At 42.2% G+C, this 14,003-nt stretch overlaps 1 protein-coding gene and 1 long non-coding RNA gene across 3 annotated transcripts in view; one reads left to right on the plus strand and one right to left on the minus strand.

Annotated features, from left to right (window-relative positions):
* LOC144799717 (solute carrier family 23 member 1-like) overlaps positions 1–14,003 on the plus strand; it is a 171,931-nt gene that overhangs the window by 130,118 nt on the left and 27,810 nt on the right. For both annotated transcript variants that reach the window (XM_078671265.1, XM_078671340.1), the window contains one exon: positions 5,115–5,368. In XM_078671265.1, the coding sequence (XP_078527391.1) occupies positions 5,115–5,368 (254 nt within the window). The remainder of the gene's footprint in view (positions 1–5,114; positions 5,369–14,003) is intronic.
* Positions 1–14,003, minus strand: part of LOC144799968 (uncharacterized) — a 235,399-nt gene that overhangs the window by 7,230 nt on the left and 214,166 nt on the right. The gene's annotated exons all lie outside the window — the stretch shown is intronic.

Below are 14,003 nucleotides of genomic sequence, written 5' to 3' on the forward strand. Positions count from 1 at the left end.
AGTATTTACAGTCAAGCACTTAAGAGACAACTAGACAATATTCACATGCCAACTGACACTGCCCTGCTCCAGTATGTCGATGATCTACTGATCACAGCCCGTTCTGAACGTGCTTGCGAGCGAGCATCACTTACAGTCTTGTATTTCCTTGCCGAGATGGGGCACAAGGTGTCCCCTTCGAAGCTTCAATTCTGTGTCCAGCAAGTGATCTATTTAGGCCACTTACTGTCCAAGAGGGGTAGGCAGTTGACACCCGACCGTATCCAGCTAATAGCGAGTCTTCCTCAGCCCAAGACACAGAAGGAGGTACGTGCTTTTATCGGCCTTACTTCTTATTGCAGACAATGGATTCCTCAGTATGCATTCCTAGCTAAGCCACTGATACAGTTAACGACACAGGAGGCAGCCGTATCGACTGTCCTCCCTTGGACATCTGAACATACACTTAGTTTCAATGAGTTAAAGAAAGCTTTATGCCAAGCTCCAGTTCTAGCTACACCGAACTACAGTAAGCCTTTTACACTTTTCGTCCTCTGCTCTAGGTAACTTAACCGAAGAGCAATCCTTTATGAGAATTGTCGTGCTCCAGAATCGTCTCGTCCTTGACGTCATACTGGCCGATAGGGGCGGGGCATGTAGAGTCATCGGATCTAGTTGCTGCATTTTCATTCCTAATAACGCACCGTCTGTTTATTCAGCTATAACCAGACTCCATAATATTGCCCATATGTTACACCAAGATCCAGGCACCTGGACATGGTCCGGTTGGTTCTGGAATATAATTTCCGCCTGGGGATGGAAAGTATTGTCATTTCTGGGTATTGCAGTAGCGATCATATTCAGTTGCTGCCTCTGTTTACAATGTGGCCCTGCGATTTGCGGCATTTGTGCTACCTCTTGTATTCCTAGTCCCAAGTCCCGTTCTAAATCCAGTTCCAAGACAATTCGAGACGAGCAAATGATACTGTATGAAATGATAGATGGTATCATGAATATTGATGTTTCCTGATGGAAACGTAGTGACAAGGAGGGAATGTGGAAAAGTAAATTTTGCCATGTTCAGTGTCCCTACGTGTCCCCCATCTTATGTTATGTGTGCATGATTAATATGCATATGTATTCCCTATGTTTGATTAAAGACGCAATTACAGTTGTGTCCATCCCTAGTATGCCAGTTTCCAGTTCTCGTGAATACTACGAATATCAGGCCTATGTAAAGTTACGTTGCCACGTTTCTCAGTGTGCACGTTATTTCATTGAAAAGTCCCCGTTTCTAGGCCTCAAAAGGGCCCGGACACCAGATTCAGTTCCTGTCTCCTGAGCCCTCGCTGAGGAGCGATACAGCCCCCACCTGTATCCTCGACCCTTCACTTACTTCCTGCCTCACAGTGCCCGGCTCAGCCTGGCTCTGCCTACGAGTCTGCCAAGAGTATGTTATGATTCTAGTTATCAGTTCAGCCCTCCTTCTCTGCATTCCTAAGCTACTGAATCGCATCAATAGTTTCCGTCATTGTCTAGCCTTTACGTCTCCATGTAGGAGAAATACTGCATTTAATGGTCATTTAATATTCCTCAACACGCACTACATGTAGAATAATGCATGCTCCAGTCTTAGAGTCTGTTAGCCTCTCCCCTCCTGACTCTTAGTTTATATCAACATGTCCTCTAAACATTAGATACTAGATAGGGTTTAGGTACATGTCGCCCTGACTCTCCAGACTTCAGTCTCTACTCCTAGCGCAGAGTTCATAGCCCCCAGCTTCTCCTAGTAACACGTCATTGTCAGTTTGCGCGCACCATTAGGTCAGAGGTCCCGGCTCCTTAGGTAGCCCCCTCCATGTTTCCGCCCCATTTATGACATATTCTGTTACGTTTACATCACATGTCTATGTATACGCCTCTTGTTACACCTACTTTCACCCTTATCTTTCGCGACTGCTATTGACCACACCCACTGCTCCGCCTATCATATGTATTGCAATGCAACTGTTTTAGTATATATGCTTGTGTACTGTTATTAAATGTTACGCCAGTCCAATCCTGTCCCAGGCAGCGCTGCCATCCTATTCCTGTGCAGGTTGTCCTGTTCCTGTCCTTATGCTGTATTAAACCTGCAAACTCCTACTACCTCGAATCTTGACTCTTATTTATTGAGCTATCTGTTATTGCTATGTCCAGTCAAACCTAGATCCGGTATTATTTATTTATATACCACATGCTGGCAACCCCCACTGACAAATACTGGGCTAGAAGTCTTTCACTGCAATACTCCTTGTTAACTCATTTTAGACTAAGTATATTTTGTTTTGTCAGCTACAATTTTGTGTTTTTTAATGTTATCACTCTATCTGATGGTTTCCAGGTTTTGCTCAATACTGTAGGCCTGAGCAGCTTATGTGAAAAGCTAATGTTAAAGGGTTCATTGGGAAAAGCTATGTCAGAAGCCACAGGTCCGATCTATTTACTATGAACTGTTACGAAAAATGTACTAGGCCTGACCTGTTTATTGTAAAAAATATATGTTAGTCCCTGAAAGGGTACAGAGGACTCCCTCAACAATAGACTCTGCTTTGCTGTTTGCTCATTAAAGTCTTTCACCTAGGCTGACAACGTTCTGTTGAAATATTTTGCCCTACATCCATACTATTAATCTTTGATGGTTCACTTATGTACTATCGTTCTATTTAGATTTCTTTTCTTCCCTCATCTAAGGGTATGTTTCTTGAACGTGATACAGAACAATAATATATCATTGAGACTCTGCTGATTCTCTATAGTATGATTTCTTTGACCCACGACTTGAATAATACATGTTATATTTCATACTACGATAACCTAATTGTTTTACTTTGAACATCACAACGTAATGACAAGAGAATAGAAAAAAAAACAGAAAACAAATGTTAAAGCAAAACAGTTTTAAGGGTGGGTTGTTGTTTCACTGTGTTAAAGGCTGTAAACAGATATTTTGCTGCATGTAATCCAACAGATTCCCCTTCTAGACAAAGGTTTCGATGTTGGTCACCCACTCTGACAGACCCCAAAGGTTGAAGATTTGCATTTTGATATTGTGATAATCCTTGTTAGGTTAATTTGAGAGGGCTCCATATTGTTTTACCCACAGTGATTTTGTACATAATATGACTGTATGCCTGATGGTTGCCAGTTTATGGAATTTACAGTAGGCCTGAGCAGTTTATGATGATAAGCCAATGATAAAGACTAACAGTTTAATTAGTTCACTGGGAAAAGCTCTGTCAGATGCCACAAGTCTGATATGTATTTTATGAAACCTTATGACAAGGGCAGTAGGACTGACTTTTTTAATGTGAAAACCATTTGTTAGAGCCAATCAGCACTGCATTGTGCTAAAGACCATGGACGGGCATTTGGTGATAAGAAAGTTAACAAGTCACCCTACTTGGCAAGGATACTGTGCTGGTTACTCCCTTTGGCAAACCCTGCGGCGTGACGATTTATTCAGTTTGTGTACATGTTAGGGCCCCATAGGAGGCCTAATGGTTGCCTTTTGAAAGTGTGTGCCCAATACAGTTGGCTTGATATGGTTATGGTGACAAGCCAAGGCCTGAGTTTGCTCAATGAGAAAGTTATGTTAAATGCCACAAGCCTGATCCTAAATTTCTCAATATTATGAAAAGCTCTGCAATAATATAAAAAGTATTGTAAAAAGTACTTGTTAAAGCTAATAGGTCTATAAGGGGGCGTTAACTGCCATAGACATGTATTTGGTAACATGGTATCTAAGATTACCATGGTACCTGAGTGTTTTGTTATTGACAAACCCCACTGACAAAACCTGGAAATAGATGATTTTCACTTTGACAACTCTAACTAACCCCTCTTAGAAGGGGTGTATGATATTTTGTCCATGGCAAATTCCAAAATGCTTAATTTGATGACAGTGTGTCTGCTGGTTGCCTTATGAGAGCGTTTATACACAATATAGTATAGAGTTGGTTCACTGATAAAAGTTATGTCTGATACCATCGGCCGGATATGTTCATTATGAAAAGTTATTACAAAGGCTGTAGGACTAACTAATTTATTGTGAAAAACATTTGTTAAAGCCCGTTTAACAGTGGGTTAGTATTGCACTCTATTAAAGAGGCAGGTATTTTGAAATATGGAAGCTAATAGATCACTTTACTATGCAAGGATCCTGGTGTGGGTTAGCCTCCTTGACAAACCCAGTGGTAGAAGATCTGCACTGTTAGAGTCCATCTTAGGCTCCGATATGTGCCCTGATGTTTCCGAGTAGGAACGTTGAGGCCCCAGCTAGACAGTGCTCTTGTCCCCCCTCGCAAGCTGCTCAATTAAGTCTGCAATCCATCGCAGCCCGCACAGCCTCTGCTACTAAAGCCAGCAGCCTTCTTGGGATGGAATTGTCCATAGTATACCAGTGTGTAACATTCTAAGATGGATACTCTGTTGCTCTTAAATGTGATGGCCATTTTGGACCTATAAATCAATGACACACTCTTATTGAATGGAGACCGCCTGCTGCTAAATTGATTTTATGTTTTTATTGCAAGCAAACCAATTAGGTGGCAGTAAGTTTTCTTTTTTCTGCACTTTTTTGTAATTTAACTTGCATATTTTTTTTAAACCTTCGTGCATGTTATATTGTGGTTGAGAAAGTGGGTGAATGCAAGAGTGAATTCCTGGGTGAATGCAAGAATGCATGAGTGCAAGGATGAGACTCAGAGTACATTGAAACTCTTTAAACTCACCAGTGAGTGAAGATGCAGTTATAGCCACACCTTGCTTGTTTCAATCAATCAATCAGGGGATTGTAAGGGCACTACTCACTGCAAGGGCCTCAAGGTGCTGGAAATATGTATCTGTGTAACATGGCCAACATTAAAGCTTTCGCTAATGTGTATTGAGATCTCTGGGCTCCCTCTTCCCAATGTGTGGAATTGACAATACCTGGAAAGGTAAATCACAACAACAAAAGTACACATTAATCTACTGCATTGGAATTCCTAATTTTGACCCTTTCCTGATCTGCTTCCTATAATGTGATGTCCATGCCCTTGCAATGGGTGCAGTCAGCCACCTAACACAAATCTTTTCCTTTATTCTGTTTCTAGGCCAGTGGGGGATACCCACCATCAGCCTTGCTGGTGTCTTTGGCATTTTGGCTGGAGTGATTTCATCCATGGTGGAATCTGTGGGGGATTATCATGCCTGTGCCAGGTTGTCTGGGGCTCCGCCCCCTCCGAAGCAAGCGATTAACCGAGGAATAGGTATAGAAGGTATTGGGTGCCTTATAGCTGGAGCCTGGGGCACTGGAAATGGGACTGGCTCTTACAGCGAGAACATTGGTGCTCTTGGCATCACCAAGGTAAGAGAACCATTATCTATCATAGTATCTGGGTAGTCTTCTATAGTACCAACAGAAGTTATAAATGCTCAAATATTAAAAAGTCCTGAAATTCATAAAGTGAGCAGCACAATCAGTGTTTGCTTTTTTTTAATGCCACTATTGGAAAAAAATGAAATTGCAGCAACACAAATCTGCTCAAACCAAAGGTGCAACTCAATCACTCAATCTGCAAGAGAGACACTTTGACCACTGCTATAAAACTCCAACTCTATGCTATTTTTACCTCTTCAATGAGAAACATGAGACCACCATCACTAAAGTGGATTATCAAATGCATCTTGGTGTTGTTATGCTTGCATACGAGCACAGCAAAGATTTATGGGGCAAATATCTGCCTGCTGGGTTCTCCATGCAGCTTCAGCAATGGCTTGTGCAGAGGTCCTGGTGCCTTCCTGGCATTGCCATTTATAGTTCTAGCTAAGCCTGATTGTTCAATTGGGAAGTCCTTACATCCTATTTTTATAAACAGTACAATAAGAAGACGTTTTGACCAAGAGGGGGACTTTATGTCAGACTTGGCTTACTTTTGGCTTTCAGGCTTTGCCATAGCTTGGATGGGATGTCCATCAAGCCCATGGCAGTTTCATGATGGTTTCATTGTCTAATTTGGCTTCCCATTACGTTCTGAGGAAGGGGTTCTCAAGTAGTGTTTTGGGTACAATGCAGAAACAACATGATGTGAAACTTGTAATGGAGAGCCACTGTTTGTTCTTTGATATTTACTTCACAATTATATAATCTAATACACAACACTATAACATAATACAGCATATCACAACAAAAGGTAACACACCCAACTCTCCACAGCATTGCAGAGTACATACAACATATAACACCCCAACATAGCAAAGAATGACCTAGCATAACATACCCTAACATACACATCACAGGACTACAAGGCATGGAATACCAAAACGAACGAATAAAAAAACACAGCATGACTCAAAATAATAAAACACACAGCAGAATTACACAGTGAAGGGGCCTGGGCCCATTTATTCAGTATTCCTCTGCTGTCAATAATTCAATGGTTCATTTTAGCAGCATGAAAGTGTAAAGGGGAGCAAAACTTTCGTTAATCAGTTTAGTATATAGTATAACTCATTATCGTTACACAATAACTCAAGTCGACAACCAATTTAAGGTTAGTCAAATGTATTAAAAACTCTGAAATAGTTGAACATATACTCATCTCAGCATGAATGTATAGAAATACAAAGGAAACAAGAAATACAAATCTTCTAAAGAGGTTCACTCATTGCAGCAAAAAGAGAACTATAAGTTCTATGATTATTAAGCAGGTAATCAGAAAGCAAAAGTCCAAGTTTCCTTGCATGTGCGCATCGTTGGGGATAAACATTTAATTCTACCTATCCCTACTCTAACTCTAGATGTGGCATCCCTAATTAAATTTTAAGCAAAAGTTCAAAAGAAGAAAGCTGGAGTCTTCCAAAGAAGATATTCCACCATTGGATGGGTCAAACAGCATAAAGCCACAAGCAAGAAGATAGCAAGCTAGCGCTCAGGTGCTGTCTCTCGCAAGGCAAGATCAAAGTGGGGCCTCTGTCCCTCCCTTCAACTAATCATATATTCAACATCATATTGAACAAATGCCACATAATGCTTTTCTCACATGTATTTATTTATTTATTTATTTTTTAAATTTATAAAGCGCGACGTATGCCCTTGGGCGTCTTGGGCGTACTCCACAATATGCTCAGCCGCAGATTTTTCCATGACGTTGATTCCCTTCACAGTCTTCTCTATATACCCCCAATGCAACAATTCATCCTTGGTCCCTTCTTCTCCTGTGTGAACGCACCTCCTTCTGCCTTATCTTCAACAGGCCAAACTAACTGTAACTTATTTATCCCTCAGGTAAAGAAACAGTAACCTCTCTATTCTCTAGCAAACGTTGGTCACATGCAATGCAAAAACGTGAAAACAAACAACGTTCTCCAAATTTGCATGGGAATACAAGCAATAACTTCAGAAACAAGAACATTCAAAATGTGCTGTGAATTCTGGCCTATGACTTAGGCTGAAATAATAAATGCATCAGGTTATTTTTTTCAGTGTTTTCATAAATTATTAGCATATGCAATACACACTTTTGCTAGACTATATTAATACATCTATTTTAATTGCATAATTGCCTAACAACATCCAAAATACGATTAATGTGTCAGTGCTTCACATCACTAAGAGCTCTATACAAATGTGTCATATTGCTTATATGTTTTCAACACAATTATATGAATCACTCATTAAGCTTATCGTGCTAATTTTCACAAGAGCATAAATAATTTGTACACATTTTTCTAACATCTAATTCACCAGAAACAATGAGAAATATGTGGGTGCGTAATAAAGTGATTATGTAGCACCCCTAACAGGTACCCCATGTAGGTTAAAAATATTCCGCTCTATCAGTCCCCCCTCCGATGATGTTACGTCATCACAATAATCACTCTGTCTCATCAGATAAGCCTATCAGATGATCATTTAGGTAATCTCAATCCGATGGACCATTTGGAACTACTTGTGCTGCCAAATTTCTTTCTCTAAACACCTCCATATTCTTCAGGTTGTTATGTTGTTGTTATGTTATGTTAAGCCTACTTCTATAGCGCATGGCTACCCCAGCAACGGGGCGTCCCAGCGCTTGTGAACATACCAGAGGCCAGACAGCACAGCAGCAAGAATGGGTTTAAACAGAGGAAAACAACCAGGTTTTGATCTGTTTACGAAACAGCATATGATCAGAAGTGGATCGAGCTCCTAGAGGGATAGAGTTCCAAAGCTTCGGGGCCAGATACTTGAAGGAACGGCCACCGGCTCTGCTTCTTCGGATCTTAACTGTGCGAGCAAGAAATAAATCCGCCGCACGGAGGGCACGCATGGGAGCATAGAAGAAGCAGAGTTCCCACAAAATCTGGGGCCGAGACCGTAAAGAGTTTTGTGGATTACACATAAAGTTTTGAATTGGATGCGCTGTTTAATCGGCAGCCAGTGCAGACGGCGAAGAATGGGGGAGGTATGGCAGGTTTTAGGGAGTGCACACAGAATACGGGCAGCCGCATTCTGGGCTCTCTGTAGCCTATTTATCACTGTCAGGTTAGACCCAAGCATAAGAACATTGCAATAGTCTAGGTGGGATAAGACTAAAGCCTGGACTATAGTCTGACGAGTGTATGGCTCAAAAAAACCAAGAATAGGCTTGAGAGAGCGTAGGCGACCATAACAGGTGCCTGCCACTCTCTTGGCATGAGTTTCCATCGAGAGTGAGTCATCTAACATCACACCCAAATTTTTAACAGTCTCTTTAGGAGTGGGGGAAGGTCCTAGTGTGGAGGGCCACCAGTGTTTATCCCATTTTTGTGTTTCCCTGCCTATAAGAAGTATCTCAGTTTTAGATGCATTTAACTGAAGATAGTTCTGCGATAGCCAGTTTGAGATAGCCAGAATATCCTCCTGGAATTTAGTTTGGTCAGCCGTGGTGTTTTTGGAGAAGGTAAAAATAAGTTGTGTATTGTCCGCATACGATATTAGTTTGATTTTTCGTTCACGAGCCAACATGGCCAGTGGGCGGACATACACATTAAACAATGTGGGGCTGAGTGCAGAGCCCTGCGGAACCCCACATTCCAGGGGGTGCCTGCCGGATGAGTACGGCGGGGCGTGAACCTGGAAGGAACGGTCGGATAGAAAAGACGCGAACCAATCCAGGGCACTCTCCCTGACTCCGATCTCCCACAGTCTCTCAAGCAAGATCCTGTGGGAGACCGTGTCAAAGGCTGCGCTCAAATCCAGCAGAACCAGTATAGATGTTTCACCCTGGTCCTGCACCTCCCACAGATGTTCCATGACAGCCAATAGCGCCGACTCCGTGCTATGTTTAGCACGGAATCCGTTTTGGGACTCACCTAAAATTCCATTGGAGTCCAAATAGGTGGTCAGAATAGAATTCACGTGAGCCTCCATTATCTTACTAAGGTAAGGGAGTAGAGAAATAGGTCTGAAGCTATCTGGTCTGGCGGGGTCCAGAGAAGGTTTTTTTAGGAGGGGAACAACTTTGGCATGTTTCCAAGATGTAGGGATGACAGCTGACTGTAGCGAGTTATTAATCAGCACCTGCCCCTCCCGCAAGATGGTGTTCTGAAGTGCTCTGAATAGTTCAGGTTTAACGGGATCTTCCGGGGAGCCAGACTTCACTTTTTTAGTCAGGGATTCCATCTCTATCTGCTCAATCGGAGAGAGAGATAGCAGTGAATAAGTGGGATCATTTAGAGCTATGGTAGGACTGGAATGTGTAGTAGGACCATCCGAATTCAGAGAATTATAGATCCCTTTACCTTTGTCAATGAAGAAACAGGCCAGCTCTTCACATTGTGAGTTAGACACTATCAGGTTACTTGTGCCTTCCCGTGCCTTAGTCAGATCTTTTACTAAAGAGAAAATGGTTTTGGAGCGGTTGGTACTAGAATTAATAAGATCAGTGTAATACTTAGCTTTCGAGGTTTTTATAAGTTTGTGGTATGTTTTTGTGGCTGCTCTAAAATTAATTTTAGCCTGATGGTCATACGTACGCCTGCAGAGGCGCTCCAGTCGCTTACATTGCTTTTTATTCGTTACTAGGGCCTCCGAACACCATGGATGGGACTGCACCCGCTTAGGTCTTGACAATTTCATCGGAATGAGGTGATCGAGTGAGTTTTTTATCCACTCCCTATAGGCTATATCGGCCTCCTCTATGTTAATGGACCAGATTGGACACGACGTTTTAAGTCTGTCTTCAAACAAGATATTGTCTAATTTGTTCCAGGGGCGCTTCCATAACAGGGGAAAGGGTTTTTCCCTACCACTAGCTGGAATCATGATCGAGATATGGACCGGAAAGTGATCGGTCCAACTTAGGGGACAAGGAGTGGCAATAGAGACTTCCTGGATATTAGAAAACACCGGATTCAATAAGTGGCCGGCCTGATGCGATGGCCCATTAACTAGCTGGTTAAGCTGGCAAGCCTCCAAATCTCCCAGAAACGTCAGTATAGCGGAGGAGTCGCGACACTCTAGATGAAGGTTGAGGTCACCCAGTACACTGAAGTTAGCCGATTGTAAGGCCAACACAGAGATAGTCGAAATCAATGATTCCTGGAAGGCGGCAGCTGGCCCAGGGGGGCGATATATCAGGAGCCCCGTCAGGGTAAATTGTTGTAGTAATTGTCTTGAAACTTTTCTATTTTCCTGTCCTTTTCCCTATGAACACATTCCCTCTTTCTTGCTTGATAGCATTTATATACCCTCACCATTCCAATCAAAACAATGATATGGATGACAACTATCAATATCAGTTTCACAATATAACCAAACAATCCACTCCCTAAGTTGGCCAACCACTTTTCAACTGTACCAAATCCTTGTCCAATTGTATCCCAAACACCATCAGTAGCCAAATCCCTCAATTCATGGTGTAAATCCGTAATGGTACTAATATACTTTTGTACATCTTTACTCCTGTCAGGAATATAAGTACATCACTGTTGGAACTTCAGCATCTGACAGACTCCGCCTTCTTTTGCAAGCAAAACATCGAAAGCAAGTCTATTCTGAATTACCATAGCTCTAATAAATACTATTTCACCATCTATAAACAACAGAGATCTAGAACTATTGGAAGACAGCGTATCAACTATGGTAGACAACTTTCTGATCTTGATGTCATTCAAGGCTACTCCTAGACATGGTATCATTGCTCCACAAATATCTCAACTTCTCCAGCGCTCAGTCCATGTTTCTTTCTGACATTCACTTCCTCTCCTTGGTCTTCCTAATTCTCCATGTGGTATATTTTAGGAAACCCCACTACTATGTAGCATGCACCATACCATTTGGTAGGCAGCCTCAAATATGCCTTCTTTCCACTCACAGTAATCTCCTGGTATAATATGTGCAGTGTAATCTAAAAATATCTTCCAAGGTCCTTGGACCAAGAATGTATGATCACACTCTCTCTTTCTCACAAACACATAGCTATATCCACTCTCAGTTTGGCGAATACATAGTCTCCCCTTAGTTGCCAATCCAAAGCTAATGGTCCTGAACTTCCTAAAGCATGATGACCTAGTTCTTCGGTCGTCCAATCAGAGGATGTATGTAGTTTATTTCCCTCACTAAGTATACCTCTAAATCTATCCTCTACCTGACCTATGAACGTCTTCTCGATGTTAGTCAGTGTACATATTAAATTGTATCTATTTGCATAGGCAGTATCTAGTGTTGCAGTAGGTGCAAAATAATTCCCTATCATTCAACTGTTTTCTTTATGTTGTAATTATTCAGGTGTTTGTATACTGGTACTTCAGAAAGTACTACATCATAGTTAGAAAAATATTACTTATAATGATTCGTCTTATAAAACATACTTAGAAACAAACTACAACTAATGCCATATTGCACAGTTAAGCAGTAGTATGTACAACCTTCCCCAGTGATGCAGGTAACTGCATGCAAACATAGCAATCTCTAGCTTCCATGGTGTCTACATACTCATATAAAAGCCTAGTGTAAGCATTTAATGTGCAGTCCCCTATGGACAAATCTACATAGAGATGCTGTTCTCCTTGAGCAACTAATCCTTTCTCTGATCCTAGAATCCCTGTCTTTGAAATCCCAGACGTAGGTTTAAATACTTCAGGTGTGCTAACCTTATGTGTCTTTTCATCCTAGGATCTAAAACAATGGATTCTACACTTAATACTATTATTACTATCACTACGATGGTTATAAGTGTCACTATAATACACTTACTTCTATGTTTTGGATTTCTACACCATTCTGAATTTAATTCAGACCAGATTTTGAGTAGAGAAATAGCAGCCACAGAGTCTATTTTATTTTTTAGTCTCCACTTGTGCAAAGCAGGAAACATAAAAAGTCTCTTAAGCAGCTTCAAGCAGTGTTCTCTTCTCTTTCTTTTTCTACAATTATTTACACAGTTCATAAAGAATCCTTATCCCTGCTTATCTTCTTCTACATGTAACCTCTAAATGTGTTCATTGCCCACAAAGGCCTAGGAAATCTTCTTCAAATGCTTTTGACACAGTTCATGAAACTTCATGTAACATCCCTAATACATTCTGTGCCAAGTTCATCTATTATGCGTTGCAACAAATAAGCTCTAAATGCAGCAATTTCTGTTGGAGATGACTCTACAGCAAAAATTTGAAAAACAATGTCTTATAGTATCAGAGTTCGCAGGCCACTCAACCTTGGTGGGTAGGTAACAGCCAACAAGAGAAGAGCATTCAGTTCAATCCCCGGAATCCTCAGCAGAACCTCGATTATCAGCACAGACTTCTCAGATCTCCCCGCATTGGCAGCCAGGTAAGTCCACTCAGGAGATGAGTACCTACGACAAGGCACCTTAATCCTTTTGAACCTTCTCAAGCTCCATTTCTCACTTTCAGCTTCACTATGCTCAGATTCAGACATTTCACTTATTGGTGCAAGATCTCTTTTCAGAGGTGATTCTTAGATTTTTTCTCTGTTCTTGTTCTGGTCAGGTCTCATTTAGGGTTTCTCTCGGTCTCAAATACACTCATCTCCTTTCTTCACTAGGTCCTCCGTGAGGGTCGGACTCTTGTTGGTATACCACTGTTCCCTCATCTTTAGAGTCGATGCCTATATCCTGTTCGACTGCCCCCCCCCACCCCTTGGGTTACTCTAGTGCTTTTTCGGCCTCTAACGGTCCCTTTACAGCTTCGCCGGTCTTCCAAGGTGACCAACCAGTCTTTCTGTTGATGCTTCTGGTAGAGGAGCTGTTTCATCAGAGGGACTCGGTTCTCTACACGTGTGAGAGGTATTACATCATTGAACATCTTCGCCAGGTACTTGACTCAGGACGTACAGCAGCGCTTTTATTATTAGATCTTAGCGCTGCTTTCGATACTGTGTCCCACCATATACTGATCCAACGCCTAGAGGAAGCTGGAGTCACTGATATCGCTCTCAAGTGGTTTCGATCATTTTTGTCTGATCGAACCTTTAAAGTGGCGATACCACCAGGCCAATCTACCATCTATCCCTTGGAGCTGGGAGTCCCACAGGGCTCCTCGTTGAGCCCCACAATGTTCAACCTCTATGTGAAACCGTTAGCTGCGGTCGTCAAACAGTGGGGTTTGGTGATGACCTCATATGCAGACGACACGCAGCTGGCGGTGACACTTAGTGGAGACCCTGAGGTGGAGGCCCCCAGATTCCGTGCGGGACTTGTGGCAGTAGCAAGCTGGCTTCGCACCAATTGCCTACAGTTGAATGCCACCAAAACTGAGGTGTTGGTGTTGGGGAAGCACGCTGAGCTATGGGGAAACCAGTGGTGGCCACCAGAGCTGGGCGTTACTCCGATTCCAGCGTCTGGAGTGAAAAATCTAGGCATCTGGCTGGACCCCGCGCTCACTTTTATGGACCACATCAAAAAGACGGCCGCCATGTGCTATGGTATCCTGCGGGGTATAAGGCCGGTCCTGAAGTATTTTGATCCCCCCACTAGACAGCTTGTGGTCCAGGTGTCGATTTTATCCCGACTGGACTA

This window comes from Lissotriton helveticus, chromosome 1_1 (genome assembly GCF_964261635.1).
Source record: "Lissotriton helveticus chromosome 1_1, aLisHel1.1, whole genome shotgun sequence".
Classification (NCBI taxonomy): Eukaryota; Metazoa; Chordata; class Amphibia; order Caudata; family Salamandridae; genus Lissotriton; species Lissotriton helveticus.